This window comes from Somniosus microcephalus, unplaced genomic scaffold (genome assembly GCF_052327205.1).
Source record: "Somniosus microcephalus isolate GS21.2 unplaced genomic scaffold, FLI_Smic_1.0 unresolved_chr1, whole genome shotgun sequence".
Taxonomy (NCBI): domain Eukaryota; kingdom Metazoa; phylum Chordata; class Chondrichthyes; order Squaliformes; family Somniosidae; genus Somniosus; species Somniosus microcephalus.
Genome location: NW_028225179.1, coordinates 33,813,727 through 33,833,314, shown reverse-complemented (window position 1 = coordinate 33,833,314; position 19,588 = coordinate 33,813,727). Strand labels below are relative to the sequence as shown.

General features: G+C 53.5%; 1 protein-coding gene across 1 annotated transcript; it reads left to right on the top strand.

The window, feature by feature from the left end:
* Positions 1-2,381: 2,381 nt before the first annotated feature.
* On the top strand, positions 2,382-18,984 carry LOC147094581 (SH2B adapter protein 1-like). Its single transcript, XM_085974409.1, is given in 9 exon segments — positions 2,382-3,067; positions 3,069-3,399; positions 3,401-3,562; positions 7,803-7,904; positions 8,419-8,510; positions 8,771-8,877; positions 11,720-11,920; positions 13,677-13,891; positions 18,328-18,984. Coding segments are annotated over 9 exon segments (1,836 nt in total). The 5' UTR covers positions 2,382-2,738; the 3' UTR covers positions 18,625-18,984.
* The last annotated feature ends 604 nt before the right edge of the window (positions 18,985-19,588 follow it).

Here is a 19,588-nt window from a genome sequence, read left to right as displayed (position 1 = left end):
GAATATTGGGGGGAGAGAGAGTGGGGGAATATTGGGGGGAGAGAGTGGGAATATTGGAGAGAGAGAGAGTGGGGGAGTATTGGGGGAGAGTGGGGGAATATTGGGGGGAGAGAGTGGGGGAATATTGGGAGAGGGGGAATATTGGGGGGAGAGAGAGTGTGGGGGAATATTGGGAGAGAGTGGGGGAATATTGGGGGGAGAGAGTGGGGCAATATTGGGGGGAGAGAGAGTGGGGGAATATTGGGGGGAGAGTGGGGGAATATTGGGGGGGAGAGAGTGGGGGAATATTGGGGGAGAGCGAGAGAGTGGGGGATTATTGGGGGGGAGAGAGAGTGGGGGAATATTGGGGGAGAGAGAGTGGGGGAATATTGGGGGAGAGAGAGTGGGGAATATTGCGGGGGAGAGAGTGGGGGAATATTGGGGGAGAGAGAGGGGGAATATTGGGGGGAGAGAGAGTGGGGGAATATTGGGGGGAGAGAAGAGTGGGGGAATATTGGGGGGAGAGAGAGTGGGGGAATATTGGGGGGAGAGAGAGTGGGGGAATATTGGGGGAGAGAGAGGGGGAATATTGGGGGGAGAGAGAGTGGGGGAATATTGGGGGGGGAGAGAGTGGGGGAATATTGGGGGGGAGAGAGAGTGGGGGAGTAGTGGGGAGAGAGAGTGGGGGAATATTGGGGGGAGAGAGTGGGGGAATATTGGGGAGAGAGTGGGGGAATATTGGGGGGAGAGGGAGTGGGGGAATAGTGGGGGAGAGAGTGGGGGAATATTGGGGGGAGAGAGTGGGGGAATATTGGGGGGAGAGTGGGGGAATATTGGGGGGGAGAGTGGGGAATAGTGGGGGGAGAGAGTGGGGGAATATTGGGGGGAGAGAGAGTGGGGGAATATTGGGGGGGAGAGAGGGAATATTGGGGGGAGAGAGAGTGGGGGAATATTGGGGGAGAGGGAATATTGGGGGGAGAGAGAGAGAGTGGGGGAATATTGGGGGGGGGAGAGAGAGAGAGTGGGGGAATATTGGGGAGAGAGAGAGAGAGTGGGGGAATATTTAGAGTGGTAGCTATTAGGGGACTGGGGAGCAGAGAGGTAAATATAGGAGACGGGAGGATTAACTGGGGGACTGGGGGAATGCAGGGGGTGAATGGGGAGGAGGGAATGGGGCTTGCGGAGGCAGGTACACTGGTCGGGGAATAGGAGGAAGCATGGGTTACATGCAAGGGGCTGGTAGGGGCAAATAGGGGGATAAACACCTGCTGATGGGCGGGCAAATCCAGGGCGGGGCAACTGAGTCAGCAAGAAACGGGAAGGGGGTAATAGGTGAAAAACCTGGCATGCAGGGAGGAACAAGAGGGGGGAACTGTAGGGGACTTGGGTGCGGGGGAGAATATGTGGGGGGGCAAACAACTGGAGGGAAGGAACAATAAGATACGAAGGGGAAAACACCGCACTGTCGGAGGGGCAGTACTGAGGGAGCGCCGCACTGTCGGAGGGCAGTACTGAGGGAGCGCCGCACTGTCGGAGGGGCAGTACTGAGGGAGCGCTGCACTGTCGGAGGGGCAGTACTGAGGGAGCGCCGCACTGTGGGAGGGGCAGTACTGAGGGAGCGCCGCACTGTCGGAGGGGCAGTACTGAGGGAGCGCCGTACTGTGGGAGGGGCAGTACTGAGGGAGCGGCGCACTGTGGGAGGGGCGGTACTGAGGGAGCGGCGCACTGTGGGAGGGGCGGTACTGAGGGAGCGCTGCACTGTCGGAGGGGCGGTACTGAGGGAGCGCCGCACTGTCGGCGGGGCAGGTACTGAGGGAGCGCCGCACTGTCGGAAGGGGCGAGGTACTGAGGGAGCGCCGCACTGTGGGAGGGGCAGTACTGAGGGAGCGCTGCACTGTCGGAGGGGCAGTACTGAGGGAGCGCCGCACTGTCCGAGGGGCAGTACTGAGGGAGCGCCGCACTGTCGGAGGGGCAGTACTGAGGGAGCGCCGCACTGTCGGAGGGGCAGTACTGAGGGAGCGCCGCACTGTCGGAGGGGCAGTACTGAGGGAGTGCCGCACTGTCGGAGGGGCAGTACTGAGGGAGCGCCGCACTGTCGGAGGGGCAGTACTGAGGGAGTGCCGCACTGTCGGAGGGGCAGTACTGAGGGAGCGCCGCACTGTCGGAGGGGCAGTACTGAGGGAGTGCCGCACTGTCGGAGGGGCAGTACTGAGGGAGCGCCGCACTGTCCGAGGGGCAGTACTGAGGGAGCGGCGCACTGTCCGAGGGGCAGTACTGAGGGAGCGCCGCACTGCCGGAGGGGCAGTACTGAGGGAGTGCCGCATTCAGGATGAGACATTAAATCGAGGCCCCGTCTGCTCTCTCGGGTGGATGTAAAAGATCTTGGGGCCACTATTTTGAAGAAGAACATTGGGCGGGGGGGTTCTCCCGGGTGTCCTGGGGCCAATCTTTATCCCTCAATCAACATCACTTAAAAACTGATGATCCGGTCATTTATCACATTGCTGTTTGTGGGAGCTTGCTGTGCGCAAATTGGCTGCCGCGTTTCCCGCATCACAACAGTGACCGCACTTCAAAAAAGTACCTCATTGGCTGTAAAGCGCTTTGCGACGTCCGGTGGTCGTGAAAGGCGCTGGAGAAATGCTCGTGCTTCATTGGTCGTGAAACGCTTGGGGACGAATTCTTTCTCTCTAACGCTCATTCCCTCTCTCTCTCTTCTCTCTCCTTGCAGCTGACCTGGTGCCAGGCCGGAATCTGCCATGAATGGAGGGGTGCCGTTGCCGGGGGACCCGGAGGCCCCCAGCTGGAAGGGGTTCTGTGAACTACACGCCCAGGCCGCCGCCGCCGACTTCGCCCGCCGCTACCGCGCCTTCCTGAGCGAGCACCCGCTCCACGCCGCGCCGGGGGCCGAGGCGGCCTTCTCCCGCTGCTTCGCCGCCCACTTTGTGGAGCGCTTCGAGTCGGAGGTGGGGCTGGGGCCGGCGGCCGAGCCGCCGCGGACCCCCCCTCCCCGCCCCCGAGCGGGAGCCCTCGGAGGCGCGCAGCGACTCCTCGGTCTCCTCCCCGGCCGAGCCCGACCCCCCGCCGCCCCCCTCCCCCTCCCCCGCCGGGCCGCCGCCGGCCCAGAGCCGCAGCTCGGAGGAGCTGGCCGGCCCTCGCGCAGGGCCTCCCAAGCCCCGGTTGAAGAAGCGCTTTTCACTGCGCAGCGTCAGCCGCTCGGTGCGGGGCAGCGTGCGCGGCATCCTGCAGTGGAAGGGGGGGCGGTGGCGGGGGAGCCGAGGAGGAGGGGAGCGGCGCCGGCGGAGGAGGAGGGGAGGGGCGCCGAAGCAGCGGGCACAACCCCGGCAGCGCCCGGGAGCAGCCCGCCGAGCGCTGGGCCCACCGCTTCGAGCGCCTGCGGTTGGCCAAGGCTCCGCAGCCGGCGCTCGAGCTGCGCGACGTGCGGCGGGAGGGCGTGCTGAACTACGTGGCGGCCGACGACATCAGCACCAGCAGCCGGGCCCGCTGGCACAAGTGCCGCCTCCTTCTCCGGCGGGCAGGCGAGGGTGAGGGCTACCGGCTTGAATTCTACGTACCACCGAAGGTAATCGAGGGGTTCGGGGGGTTTATATATAGAATCACAGATACCCGGGAGTGAGTTAAAGGCTGGAATCTAATTGAGGGGTTCGGGGGGTTTATATATAGAATCACAGATACCCGGGAGTGAGTTAAAGGCTGGAATCTAATCAAGGGGTTCAGGGGGTTTATATATAGAATAACAGGTACCCGGGAGTGAGTTACAGGCTGGAATCTAATCGAGGGGTTCGGGGGGTTTATATATAGAATAACAGATACCCGGGGAGTGAGTTACAGGCTGGAATCTAATCGAGGGGTTCAGGGGGTTTATATATAGAATAACAGGTACCCGGGAGTGAGTTACAGGCTGGAATCTAATCGAGGGGGTTCGGGGGGTTTATATATAGAATCACAGATACCCGGGAGTGAGTTAAAGGCTGGAATCTAATTGAGGGGTTCGGGGGGTTTATATATAGAATAACAGATACCCGGGGAGTGAGTTACAGGCTGGAATCTAATCGAGGGGTTCAGGGGGTTTATATATAGAATAACAGGTACCCCGGGAGTGAGTTACAGGCTGGAATCTAATCGAGGGGTTCGGGGGGTTTATATATAGAATCACAGATACCCGGGAGTGAGTTAAAGGCTGGAATCTAATCGAGGGGTTCAGTGGGTTTATATATAGAATAACAGGTACCCGGGAGTGAGTTACAGGCTGGAATCTAATCGAGGGGGTTCGGGGGGTTTATATATAGAATCACAGATACCCGGGAGTGAGTTAAAGGCTGGAATCTAATCGAGGGGTTCGGGGTGTTTATATATAGAATCACAGATACCCGGGAGTGAGTTGAAGGTTGGAATCCAATCGAGGGGTTCGGGGGGTTTATATATAGAACCACAGATACCCGGGAGTGAGTTACAGGCTGGAATCTAATCGAGGGGTTCAGGGGGTTTATATATAGAATCACAGATACCCGGGTGTGAGTTAAAGGCTGGAATCTAATCGAGGGGTTCGGGGGGTTTATATATAGAATAACAGATACCCGGGAGTGAGTTACAGGCTGGAATCTAATCGAGGGGTTCGGGGGGTTTATATATAGAATAACAGATACCCGGGAGTGAGTTACAGGCTGGAATCTAATCGGGGGGTTTATATTTAGAATAACAGATACCCGGGAGTGAGTTACAGGCTGGAATCTAATCGAGGGGTTCGGGGGGGTTTATATATAGAATAACAGATACCCGGGAGTGAGTTACAGGCTGGAATCTAATCGAGGGGTTTGGGGGGGTTTATATATAGAATAACAGATACCCGGGAATGACTTGCAGGATGGAATCTAATCGAGGGGTTCAGGGAGTTTATATAGAATAATAACAGATACCCGGGAGTGAGTTACAGGCTGGAATCTAATCGGGGGGTTTATATATAGAATAATGGATACCCGGGAGTGAGTTACAGGCTGGAATCTAATCGAGGGGTTCAGGGGGGTTTATATATAGAATAACAGATACCCGGGAGTGAGTTACAGGCTGGAATCTAATCGTGGGGTTCAGGGGGGTTTATATATAGAATAACAGATACCCGGGAGTGAGTTACAGGCTGGAATCTAATCGAGGGGTTCGGGGGGTTTATATATAGAATAACAGATACCCGGGAGTGAGTTACAGGCTGGAATCTAATCGAGGGGTTCGGGGGGGGGTTTATATATAGAATAATAACAGATGTCCGGGAGTGAGTTACAGGCTGGAATCTAATCGAGGGGTTCGGGGGGGGGGTTTATATATAGAATAATAACAGATACCCGGGAGTGAGTTACAGGCTGGAATCTAATCGAGGGGTTCAGGGGGGTTTATATATAGAATAACAGATACCCGGGAGTGAGTTACAGGCTGGAATCTAATCGAGGGGTTCGGGGGGGGGTTTATATATAGAATAATAACAGATGTCCGGGAGTGAGTTACAGGCTGAAATCTAATCGAGGGGTTCGGGGGGTTTATATATAGAATAACGGATACCCGGGGAGTGAGTTACAGGCTGGAATCTAATCGAGGGGTTCGGGGGTTTATATATAGAATAACAGATACCCGGGGAGTGAGTTACAGGCTGGAATCTAATCAAGGGGTTTGGGGGGTTTATATATAGAATCACAGATACCCGGGAGTGAGTTACAGGCTGGAATCTAATCGAGGGGTTCGGGGGGGGGTTTATATATAGAATAATAACAGATGTCCGGGAGTGAGTTACAGGCTGAAATCTAATCGAGGGGTTCGGGGGGTTTATATATAGAATAACAGATACCCGGGAGTGAGTTACAGGCTGGAATCTAATCAAGGGGTTCGGGGTGGTTTATCCAGGGGTATTCAATTTTCAGGAAAGACAGGCAAAAAGGAAAAGGCGGTGGGGTAGCATTGCTGGTTTAAGAGGGAATTAACACAATTTTAAGGAAGGATATTAGCTCTGATGTCGTGGAATCTGTATGGGTAGAGCTGAGAAATACCAAGGGGCAGAAAACGTTAGTCGGAGTGGTATGCAGACCCCCAAACAGTAATGCGGAGGTTGGGGATGACATTAAACGGGAAATTAGAGACGCGTGCAATAAGGGCACAGCAGTTATCATGGGTGACTTTTAATCTACATATAGATTGGGCCAACCAAATTAGTAACAATACTGTGGAGGAGGAATTCCTGGAGTGTATAAGGGATGTTTTCCTGGACCAATATGTCGAGGAACCAACTAGAGACCAGGCCATCTTAGACTGGGTATTATGTAATGAGAGGATTAATTAGCAATTTTGTTGTGCGAGGCCCCTTGGGGCGGAGCGATCATAATATGATAGAATTCTTCATTAAGATGGAGAGTGAAGTAGTTGACTCAGAGACTAGGGTCCTGAATTTAAATAAAGGAAACTACGATGGTATGAGGCGCGAGTTGGGTAGGATTGATTGGGGAATGTTACTCAAAGGGTTGACGGTGGATAGGCAATGGCAAACATTCAAAGATCGCTTGGATGTACTACAGAATTTGTTCATCCCTGTTTGGCATAAAAATAAAACAGAAAAGGTGGTAGAGAGAAAACGGGGAATTACAGCCTGACATCGGTAGTGGGGAAAATGCTAGAGTCCATTATTTATAAGATGTAATAGCAGAGCACTTGGAAAGCAGTGACAGGATCGGACAAAGTCAACATGGATTTACAAAAGGTAAATCGTGCTTGACTAATCTGGAATTTTTTGAGGATGTAACTGGTAGAATAGATAAGGGAGAACCAGTGGATGTGGTGTATTTGGACTTTCAGAAGGTTTTCGATAAGGTCCCGCATAAGAGATTAGCGTGTAAAGTTAAGGCACATGGGATTGAGGGCAAGGTACTGACTTCGATAGAGAACTGGTTGGCAGACAGAAAGCAAAGAGTTGGAATAAAGGGGTCTTTTTCTGAGTGGCAGGGATCGGTCCTGGGACCCCAGCTATTCACAATATATATTAATGATCTAGACGAGGGAACAAGATGTAATATCTCCCGAGTTTGCAGACGATACAAAGCTGGGTGGGCGTGTGTGCTGTGAGGAGGATGCCGAGAAACTCCAGTATGATTTGGACAGGTTGGGTGATTGGGCAGATGCATGGCAAATGCAGTATAATGTGGATAAATGCGAGGTTATCCACTTTGGTAGCAAAAACAGGAAGGCAGATTATTATCTGAATGGCAATAGATTGGGAGAAGGGGGAAGTGCAACGAGACCCGGGTGTCCTTGTGCACCAGTCGCTGAAGGTAAACATGCAGGTGCAGCAGGCGGTTAAGAAGGCAAATGGTATGTTGGCCTTCGTAGCGAGAGGGTTCGAGTACAGGAACAAGGATGTCTTGCTGCAGTTATACAGGGCCTTGGTGAGACCACACCTTGAATATTGTGTGCAGTTTTGGTCACCTTATCTGAGGAAGGATGTTCTTGCCATGGAGGGAGTTAGGTATATTTCTTAAGGGATATGGGGAGAAGGCGGGGACAGGGTACTGAATTTGGATGATCAGCCATGATCTCATTAAATGGTGGAGCAGGCTCGAGGGGCCGAATGGCCTACTCCTGCTCCTATCTTCTATGTTTCTATATATAGAATAAGATACCCGGGAGTGAGTGACAGGCTGGAATCTAATCGAGGGGTTCAGGGGGATTTATATATAGAATAACGGATACCTGGGAGTGAGTTACAGGCTGGAATCTGAAGTGTTACTTGCAGTCATTAACTCTGCGTTCCCTCTCCCTGTGTAACTCAGTGTACGAAACCGCGAGTTAGCATTCTCTGTTCCTCCATTATGGACGTCAGAACGAGCACTTCACTAGAGATGCCGGACAAGGAGAACACCTTCGTACTGAAGGTAAGGAATTCTATCGAACCCGTGCTGTACCTGCCCTGGGAGTGTTTGATGGGACAGTGTAGAGTGAACTTTACTCTGTATCTAACCCGTGCTGCACCTGCCCTGGGAGTGTTTGATGGGACAGTGTAGAGGGAGCTTTACTCTGTATCTAACCCATGCTGTACCTGCCCTGGGAGTGTTTGATGGGACAGTGTAGAGGGAGCTTTACTCTGTATCTAACCCATGCTATATCTGCCCTGGGAGTGTTTGATGGGACAGTGTAGAGGGAGCTTTACTCTGTATCTCACCCGTGCTGTACCTGCCCTGGGAGTGTTTGATGGGACAGTGTAGAGGGAGCTTTACTCTGTATCTAACCCGTGCTGTACCTGCCCTGGGAGTGTTTGATGGGACAGTGTAGAGGGAGCTTTACTCTGTATCTAACCCGTGCTGTACCTGCCCTGGGAGTATTTGATGAGGACAGTGTACCAGGGTCCCACAGCCGCTGACCGCCCCTTTGTTTCTGGTGCTTGAACAGATGGAGGACTCTGTGGACTACATCCTGGAGACCGTGGACTCCTTACAGATGCGTTCGTGGCTGGTCGACATACAGGAGTGCATGAGCCCAGGGTGAGTGCACGGGGTGGAGGTGAAGGGAAGGGTGGGGCTGGATGGAGAGGGCAGGGGAGGTTCGGAAAGCGGATGGGGCGCGGTGGAGGTCTGGGGCGGGATGGAAAGTGTCGGGGCGTGAGTGGCGAGGCGGTGGGGCGTGCGTAGCGACGGCGGGGAGGGGGTGAGACCCATGTGGGAGGGAGGGGGATGCAGGTGAGGGTGACGGTCTCTCTCAGTCGGATGTCTTGACGTTGGTTGCTGATTTCTGTCTTTTGAAGGGACAGTGAAGACGGTCTGAACCTGGGCTGTATGAACCACTCTGAAAGCATGCCAAGTCGCGAGCTTCCCATGATCCCTTGCGGCAGCTCGGACCACATCTCCCAAGGTAAGCACCGTCCCGTGGTTCAGTGAGTCTAACTCTCTCTCCCCTCCAAGTCAGACACTCCCTGGTTGCCTGTACTGAGGGAGCGCCGCACTGTCAGAGGGGCAGTACTGAGGGAGCGCCGCGCTGTGGGAGGGGCAGTACTGAGGGAGCGCTGCACTGTGGGAGGGACAGTACTGAGGGAGCGCCGCACTGTCGGAGGGGCAGTACTGAGCGCCGCACTGTGGGAGGGACAGTACTGAGGGAGCGCCGTGCTGTCGGAGGGGCAGTACTGAGGGAGCGCCGCACTGTCGGAGGGGCAGTACTGAGGGAGCGCCGCACTGTCGGAGGGGCAGTACTGAGGGAGCGCTGCACTGTGGGAGGGACAGTACTGAGGGAGCGCCGCACTGTCGGAGGGGCAGTACTGAGCGCCGCACTGTGGGAGGGACAGTACTGAGGGAGCGCCGTGCTGTCGGAGGGGCAGTACTGAGGGAGCGCCGCACTGTCGGAGGGGCAGTACTGAGGGAGCGCCGCACTGTCGGAGGGGCAGTACTGAGGGAGCGCCGCACTGTCGGAGGGGCAGTACTGAGGGAGCGCCGCACTGTGGGAGGGGCAGTACTGAGGGAGCGCCGCACTGTCGGAGGGGCTGTACTGAGGGAGCACAGTACTGTCGGAGGGGCTGTACTGAGGGAGCACAGTACTGTCGGAGGGGCTGTACTGAGGGAGCACAGTACTGTCGGAGGGACTGTACTGAGGGAGCACAGTACTGTCGGAGGGACTGTACTGAGGGAGCACAGTACTGTCGGAGGGGCTGTACTGAGGGAGCGCCGCACTGTGGGAGGGGCAGTACTGAGGGAGCGCCGCACTGTCGGAGGGGCTGTACTGAGGGAGCACAGTACTGTCGGAGGGGCTGTACTGAGGGAGCACAGTACTGTCGGAGGGGCTGTACTGAGGGAGCACAGTACTGTCGGAGGGGCAGTACTGAGGGAGCACCGCACTGTCTGAGGTGTTGTCTTTCGGGATGAGACGTTAAAGCGAGGACCCATCTGCCCCCTCGGCGGATGTAAAAGATCCCACGGGCACTATTGGAAGGACAGCAAGGAGGAGTTCTCCCCGGTCTCCTGGGGCCAATACTTGTCCCTCGACCAACATCTGAAAAATGCCCGTTTTTGTGCTCTTAAAATTCTACGTCATTCTGTGTAATTTGACACCGAGCCACATTAAGGTGATATTAGGACAGGTGGCCAAAGGCTGGGTCAAAGAGGTCGGTTTTACGGAGCCTCTTAATGGAGAGGCGGAGAAGTTTAGGGAGGCAATTCCAGAGCTCTGGGCCCAGGCGGCTGAAGGCACGGCCGCCAATGGTGGAGCGATGGAAATCGGGGGAGCGCGGAGATCTCGGAGGGTGGTAGGGGCTGGAGGAGGTAAATAAGAACAGGAGGAGGCCATTCAGCCCCTCGAGCCTGTTCCGCCATTCAGTGAGATCGTGGCTGATCTGTGACCTAACTCCATCTACCCACCTTTGCCCCATATCCCTTAAAAATCTATCTATCCTATCAGTTCCCCCTTTTAATATCTTGAAAACTTCGATCAGATCACCCCATAACCTTCTAAATTCCAGGGAACACAGCCCTAGTTTGTGAAATCTCTCCTCGTAACTTAACCCTTGGAGTCCGGGTCTCATTCTGGTAAACCTACGCTGCACTCCCTCCGAGGCCAATATATCCTCCCTAAGGTGTGGTGCCCAGAACTGCTCCCAGTGCTCCAGGTGTGGTCTAACCAGGGTTTTGTACAGCTGCAGCATAACTTCTACCCCCTTGTATCCTAGTCCTCTAGATATAACGGCCAGGTCATGGGGATAGGGAGGGGGGCCATGGAGGGATTTGAATACAGTGGGAGTGTGGGGGGAGGCCAGAATTGGAGGAGTGCAGAGATTTCGGAGGGTTGTCGGACTGGAGGAGGTTACAGAGTTGGTGAGGATTTGGGTGGCGGGGCGTGAGCCCATGTAGAGATTTGAACACAAGGGGGAGGTGCGGGATGGACTAGAAGCCAGGATTGTTCTCCTTAGAGAAGGTTAAGGGAGAGATTGACCAGAATGGTACCAGGGATGAGGGACTTCAGTGATGTGGAGAGACTGGAGAAGCTGGGATTGTTCTCCTTAGAGCAGAGAAGGTTAAGGGGAGATTGACCAGAATGGTACCGGGGATGAGGGACTTCAGTGATGTGGAGAGACTGGAGAAGCTGGGATTGTTCTCCTTAGAGCAGAGAAGGTTAAGGGGAGATTGACCAGAATGGTACCAGGGATGAGGGACTTCAGTGATGTGGAGAGACTGGAGAAGCTGGGGTTGTTCTCCTTAGAGCAGAGAAGGTTAAGAGGAGATTTGATAGAGGTGTTCAAAATCATAAAGGGTTTAGACAGAGTAAATAAGGAGAAACTGTTTCCAATGGCTGAAGGGTCGATAACGAGCGGGCACAGATTTAAGGTGATTGGCAAAAGTGCCAGAGGGGACATGAGGAAAAACTTTTTTACGCAGCGAGTGATTTGAAATGCGCTGCCTGATAGGGTGTTGGAGGCCGAGTCAATCGTAGCCTTCGACAGGGAATTGGAGAAATACTTGAAGGGGAAAATTGCAGGGATATGGGGAAAGAGCAGGGGGGAGTGGGACCAACTAACTCTTCGAAAGGGCCAGCACAAACTCGATGGTCCGAATGGCCTCCTTTTGTGCTGCAGTGTTCTGTGATTGTGTGAATTGGAGGAGCGCGGAGATGTCTGAGGCGGGTGTGTGCTGTAAGTTCGATGTTATTCTTTGTGATGCTCTCTCTCCCCTTCCCCTTCCCCCCCCCCCCCCCCCCCTCCCCCATCCCTCAGGTGCCTCTGGCGGTCTGTCGGAACGACCCTCGGCCTCCGTCTCGCCCAGCTCCGTCTCCATCACCCCCACCCGCTTCGGATCGCTTGAGCTGCTGCCTCCGGAGCTGCCCCCCCGCATCCCCATCGAGGAGACCCTGGAGAGGCTGCAGCCCGTGCCCCCGCCCACCCCTACCCCCTTCCCCGACACCCCGGACGCTGCAGGTACCGTCCCGAGGCGGGGGGGGGGAATTGTTCCCGGTGCGGGGGGGGCGGAGGCGCGAGGGGAGGGGAGGCGAGGGGTTAGGACGCGGGGAATGAAAAGAGGGCCGAATGGTTCCCTGGCGGGAGGTGGTGGGGATTGCGGGGGAAACATAGAAGATAGGAGCAGGAGTAGGCCATTCGGCCTCTCGGGCCTGCTCCGCCATTCAATGCGATCATGGCTGATCATCCAAACTCAGTACCCTGTCCCTGCTTTCTCCCCATATCCCTTGATCCCTTTAGCCTTAAGGAATATATCCAACTCCTTCTTGAATATATTTAATGAATTGGCCTCTACTGCCTTCTGTGGTAGAGAATTCCACAGGTTCACCACTCTCTGGGTGAAGAAATTCCTCCTCATTTCTGTCCTAAAAGGCTTACCCCTTATCCTTAGACTGTGACCCCTGGTTCTGGACTCCCCGACCATCGGGAACATCCTTCCTGCATCTAGTCTGTCTAGTCCTGTTAGAATTTTATAAGTTTCAATGAGATCCCCTCTCATTCATCTAAACTCCAGCGAGTACAAGCCCAATCGACCCAATCTCTCCTCATACGTCATTCCTGCCATCCCAGGTATCAGTCTGGTGAATCTTCGCTGCACTCCCTCCATGGCAAGAACATCCTTCCTCAGATAAGGTGACCAAAACTGCACACAATACTCAAGGTGTGGTCTCACCAAGGCCCTGTACAACTGCAGCAAGACATCCTTGTTCCTGTACTCGAACCCTCTTGCTACGAAGGCCAACATACCATTTGCCGCCTTAACCGCCTGCTGCACCTGCATGCTTACCTTCAGCGACTGGTGCACAAGGACACCCAGGTCTCGTTGCACTTCCCCTTCTCCCAATCTATTGCCATTCAGATAATCTGCCTTCCTGTTTTTGCCACCAAAGTGTATAGCCTCACATTTATCCACGTTATATTGCATCTGCCATGTTTCTGCCCAATCACCCAACCTGTCCAAATCATCCTGCAGTTTCTCGGCATCCTCCTCACAGCACACACGCTTTGTGTCGTCTGCAAATTTGGAGATATTACATCTAGTTCCCTTGTCTAGATCATTAATATATATTGTGAATAGCTGGGGTCCTAACACCGATCCCTGCGGTACCCCACTAGTCACTGCCTGCCACTCGGAAAAAGACCCGTTTATTCCAACTCTTTGCTTTCTGTCTGCCAACCAGTTCTCTATCCAAGTCAATACCTTGCCACCAATCCCATGTGCCTTAACTTTTCACGCTAATCTCTTATGCGGGTCGAGTCATCCCCTGGGTTGCGGGGAAGGTGGGCATTGGCGCGGAGGGCTGGGGGGAGGTGGGGTGGGGGGGGGAAGTGGAGCGAATGGTTGTCGGAAGGGGGAACAGGGTTTGGCCGGTGCTGGTGTTCCACCATCTCTGGGGCGGGCAGACAGTGCCGGCCTTGCCAGCGACGCCCATGTTCCAAGAATGAATGTACCCAAAAAAAAAAGGCCAATTTTGTAGTGTCCCATTCCCTGTTGGCAGGCTCAGCACAGGCCGCGGATGGAGCCTGGAACTTTCCTGCTGTGGTCAGGCCATCCGTTGTGGGGGGGGGGGGGGGTGGTGGGGGCAGATGTTCTGGAACGAGTAACCTTCTATGTTTGTTCAGCTAAAAACGGTCTGGTGATGTGTTTTTTGTGACGTTCTTCCAACCCCGGTACCTTGTACTTTTTTTTTTTCCCTCCCCCCCCCCCCCTCTCTAGGGTCGACCTTCATTTTCCAAATCGACCAGGACCTGGGAGAGGGCGACCACCCTCTCTCCGAGTACCCCTGGTTCCACGGGACCCTCTCGCGCCTGAAAGCGGCCCAGCTAGTCCTGGCCGGCGGGACGAGCAGCCACGGCGTGTTCCTGGTCCGGCAGAGCGAGACGCGGAGGGGAGAGTACGTGCTCACGTTCAACTTTCAAGGCAAGGCAAAGGTGAGTGAGGATCGGTGCTGGGGCCTTGGCTATTTCCAATCCATATTAACTGACTTGGATGAACATAGAAGATAGGAACAGGAGTCGGCCATTCGGCCCCTCGAGCCTGCTCCGCCATTCAATGAGATCATGGCTGATCATCCAAATTCAGTACCCTGCCCCTGCCTTCTCCCCATATCCCTTGATCCCTTTAGCCTTCAGAAATATATCCAACTCCTTCTTGAATATATTTAATCAAATCAATCAAATCAAATCAACTTTTATTGTCATTGTTAGTGCACAAGTGCAGTACAACGAAATGTAGGCTTGCGGCTCCCGAGAGTGTACATTTAGATTAAGACATTTAAACATTCAACATACATTTGGCTTGTAATACATAAACATAAACATAATAAAGTGCATTGGCAGATGTGCAGGCTTTAGAGTTTATTTGTGGAGTTCAGTAGGATGACAGCCCTGGGAAAGAAGCTGTTCCTAAATCTGGTCGTTGGGCAGTTTTGACTACCCGCTGCAGGGCTTTCCAGTCATAGTAGCTACAGCTGCCATACCATACTGTGATACAGTTCGTCAGGATGCTCTCTATTGTGCAGCGGTAAAAGTTAGAGAGGATCAGGGGTGACAGGTTACATCCCTTCAGCCTCCTTAGGAAATATAGGCGCTGCTGGGCCTTCTTCACCAGAGAGGAGGTATTGAGGGACCAGGAGAGGTCTTCTGTGATGTGGACTCCGAGGAACTTAAAGCTGTCCACCCTTTCCACCACAGCCCCATTGATGTGGATGGGGGTGTGACTTCCGCCTTTAGACTTCCTGAAGTCCACAATGATTTCTTTGGCTTTCTTGATGTTAAGGGCCAGGTTGTTATCGGCGCACAACTGCAATGAATTGGCCTCAACTGCCTTCTGTGGTAGAGAATGCCACAGGTTCACCACTCTCTGGGTGAAGAAATTCCTCCTCATCTCTGTCCTAAATGGCCTACCCCTTATCCTTAGACTGTGACCCCTGGTTCTGGACTCCCCGACCATCGGGAACATCCTTCCTGCATCTAGTCTGTCCGGTCCTGTCAGAATTTTATAAGTTTCAATGAAGGGACAGAGTGCAGCGTATCCAAGTTTGCCGACGATACAAAGCTCGATGGGCCAGCAAGCTGCGAGGAGGACACGAGGCTGCAAAGGGATATCGACAGGTTAAGTGAGTGGGCAATAAGGTGGCAGATGGAGTGTAATGTGGGGAAATGAGCAGTTATTCACTTTTTGGTAGGTAAAAACAAAAAAGAATATTTTTTTGAACGGTGAGAGACTGGGAAATGTTTGCAACCTTGAGGGACCTGGGTGTCCTCGTACAGGAAACTCGTTCAAACAGCATCTAAACATGTGGAATTCTCGCTCTGAAAACAACACCTCCGCAACCGGCAATCTTGCCGAGTCCGAGTCTCCCGCGGTAACCGAGTTAGTCAGTGGGGGTAGTTCTCCAAACAGCCACGACTCGGCTTCTTGGCGCTGTTGGGAGTCGGAACACCTCAATACTCCTGTAACCAGGAGTCTGATTCTCCCGCGCTGCCGGGAGTCTCTTCCCATCCGCCATTTTACAGGGGTACTGTGTCTCCCGCGCTGCCGGTAGTCTCTTCCCATCCGCCATTTTACAGGGGTACTGTGTGTCTCCCACGCTGCTGGCAGTCATTGCATTGCCCTCAACTGGCAGTACTGTACTTAATCAAGCATCTTCCACCATCCATTTAACACCACATTCTGTAGGTGAGTGCCCAATTACTGTACACGGCACATTTCTTGATTTAAAAAAAAAAAAAAAAAATTCTGTTAAAAATAGCCTCGGTAGATAATCCTCTCCGTCATCCAGAAATTTTTGATCAACCGACAACACGTCGGTGCCGGATACCAAAGAGTTTCCTGTACATGAATCACAGAAAGTTAACATGCAGGTGCAGCAAGCGATTGGGAAAGCAAATGGTATGTTGGCCTTCGTAGCGAGAGGTTTCGAGTACAGGAACAAGGATGTCTTGCTGCAGTTGTACAGGGCCTTGGTGAGACCACATCTGGAGTACTGTGTACAGTTCTGGTCTCCTTACCTAAGGAAGGATACACTTAGAGGGAGTGCAACGAAGGTTCACCAGACTGGTTCCTGGGATGAGGGGATTGACCTACGAGGAGAGATTGAGTAGACGAGGCCTACATTCCTCAGAGTTTAGAAGAATGAGAGGTGATCTAATTGAAGCATATCAAATTCTTAAGAGGGTTGACGGGGTTAATGCTGGGAAAATGTTTCCCCCTGGCTGCGGAATCTAGAACACGGGGGTCACAGTCACAGGATAAGGGGTCGGCCATTTTGGACTGAGATGAGAGGAAATGTCTTCACTCAGAGGGTGGTGAATCTTTTGAATTCTCGATCCCAGAGAGCTGTGGAGGCTCAGTCGTTGAGTATATTCAAGATCGAGGTCGATAAATTTTTGGGAACAAAGGGAATTGAAGGGTATGGGGCTAGTGCGGGAAGGTGGAGTTGAGGTAGGAGATCAGCCATGATCTTGATGAATGCTGTACCTGCCCTGGGAGTGTTTGATGGGACAGTGTAGAGGGAGCTTTACTCTGTATCTAAGCCGTGCTGCAGTTGTACAGGGCCTTGGTGAGACCACACCTTGAGTATTGTGTGCAGTTTTGGTCGCCTTATCTGAGGAAGGATGTTCTTGCCATGGAAGGAGTTCAGCGAAGATTCACCAGGCTGATACCTGGGATGGCAGGAATGACGTATGAGGAGAGATTGGGTCGATTGGGCTTGTACTCGCTGGAGTTTAGAAGAATGAGAGGTGATCTCATTGAAACTTATATAATTCTGATAGGACTGGACAGACTAGATGCAGGAAGGATGTTCCTGATGGTCGGGGAGTCCAGAACCAGGGGTCACAGTCTAAGGATAAGGGGTAGGCCATTTAGGACAGAAATGAGGAGGAATTTCTTTACCCAGAGAGTGGTGAACCTGTGGAATTCTCTACCACAGAAGGCAGTAGAGGCCAATTCATTAAATATATTCAAGAAGGAGTTGGATATATTTCTTAAGGCTAAAGGGATCAAGGGATATGGGGAGAAGGCAGGGACAGGGTACTGAATTTGGATGATCAGCCATGATCTCATTAAATGGCGGAGCGGGGCCGAATGGCCGACTCCAGCTCCTATTTCTTATGTTCTTACGAGACTGCTGCGCTGAACGTATGGCTGGTGGAGCGTATGGCTGGGCCATGAGAAACTGTAGTTCTGAGGGCTAAGTGGAGATTGAATCGAGTTTATTATTTATAAAGTATCTCTCTTCAGATTGGAGCTATTTCCACTGCGGCGCGGCACGGCAGGCTAAGAGGACTTTGAATCGAGTTTATTCTTTATAAACTCTCATGCTTCAGGTTGGTTTATTTACGCTGGAACGGTGCAGGCTAAGAGAAGATTAAATCGAGTTTTCTGATGATTATGACGAGTAGTTATGAGGAGAGGTTTGACAGGTTGATACCAGAACTGAGGGGGTATAATTATCAGAAAAGCTCTGGTCTGGTTAGACCACACTTGGAGCACTGTGCACAGTTCTGGTCCGGTTGGACCACACTTGGTGCACTGTGCACTGTTCCGGTCTGGTTAGACCACACTTGGAGCACTGTGCACAGTTCTCGTCTTGTTAGACCACACTTGGAGCACTGTGCACAGTTCTGGTCTGGTTAGACCACACTTGGAGCACTGTGCACAGTTCAGGTCTGGTTAGACCACACTTGGAGCACTGTGCACAGTTCTGGCCTGGTTAGACCACACTTGGAGCACTGTGTACAGTTCTGGTCTGGTTAGACCACACTTGGAGCACTGTGCACAGTTCAGGTCTGGTTAGACCACACTTGGAGCACTGTGCACAGTTCAGGTCTGGTTAGACCACACTTGGAGCACTGTGCACAGTTCTGGTCTGGTTAGACCACACTTGGAGCACTGTGCACAGTTCTGGTCTGGTTAGACCACACTTGGAGCACTGTGCACAGTTCTGGTCTGGTTAGACCACAGAGTGGTGACCTGATTGAGGTTTGTAAGATTATGAAGTGTTTCAATAGGGTCGATGCAGAGAAGATGTTTCCAGTTGTAGGGGAGACCAGAACTAGGGGCCATCAATATAAGAGAGTCACTAATAAATCCAATGGGGAATTCAGGAGAAACTTCTTTCCCCAGAGAGTGGTGAGAATGTGGAACTCGCTACCACAGGGAGTGGTTGAGGCGAGTAGCAGAGATACATTTAAGAGGAAGCTAGATAATCACACGAGGGAGAAAGGAATAGAGGGATATGTTGATATGGTTAGAATGAAGAGGGTTGGGAGGAGGCTCTCTCGTGGAGCCAGCTTGGGTCGAATGGCCTGTTTCTTTGCTTAAATACTATGTAATTCTCTCTCTTCCCCCCCTCCGGCAGCACCTGCGACTGTCCTTGAATGAAGAGGGCCAGTGCCGGGTACAGCACCTTTGGTTCCAGACAATCTTTGACATGCTGGAACACTTCCGCGTCCACCCCATCCCGCTGGAGTCGGGCGGCTCCAGCGACGTCACGCTGGCGAGCTATGTGGTGGCCTCGCATCGCCTGCACGGTGAGTGCGCGCCTTTCCCGCGGGCGCGTCGTGGAGTGGGGTGGGCGGGATGGGGGAGGGAGGGAGTGACTTTGCCCCCCCCCCCCCCTGCCAAACACACACCGGGGGATTCAACCCATCCATAAACATGTTACTTCCTGTCTGCCATTCCTGTCGTCACATTTCTGTCACACTTTCGCGCCAACTCCTTTCACCATTATTCATTCCTATGTAAACGTCACGGTGTAGTTACACTCTCCCGCCAGTAGATGGCACTGTGGTGCTTCATTTTTTTTTTTTGAATTTCCCCTCAGCCTGTCTATTGGGAAACTCCTCTGCTCCAAACAAATCTGCTTCCCAAAGATTCTGCCGTTTAACGGTAAATAATTTCTCCAGCGCCTTTCACGACCTCGGGATGTCCCAAAGTGCTTCACAGCCAATGAAGTTCTTTTGAGGTGCAGTCACTGTTGTAAAGTAGGAAACACGGCAGCCAATTTGCACACAGCAAGCCCCCACAAACAGCAATGACATAAATTGTATTCCCCTCAGTACTGCCCCTCCGACAGTGCGGCGCTCCCTCAGTACCGCCCCTCCGACAGTGCGGCGCTCCCTCAGTACCGCCCCTCCGACAGTGCGGCGCTCCCTCAGTACCGCCCCTCCGACAGTGCGGCGCTCCCTCAGTACCGCCCCTCCGACAGTGCGGCGCTCCCTCAGTACTGCCCCTCCGACAGTGCGGCGCTCCCTCAGTACCGCCCCTCCGACAGTGCGGCGCTCCCTCAGTACTGCCCCTCCGACAGTGCGGCGCTCCCTCAGTACTGCCCCTCCCGACAGTGCGGCGCTCCCTCAGTACTACCCCTCCGACAGTGCGGCGCTCCCTCAGTACTGCCCCTCCCGACAGTGCGGCGCTCCCTCAGTACCGCCCCTCCGACAGTGCGGCGCTCCCTCAGTACCGCCCCTCCGAGGGGTGTGGGCCTGGGCTCCAGTCTCTGAAGTGGGTGTGTGGCCCGAACCCACGACATCCTGCCGAGGAGGCGAGGGAGAGACAGACACCCGCTGAGCCACGGCTGACCCAGAAATCTTAACAATATGTAAGCGTTATCGGGGAGGGCG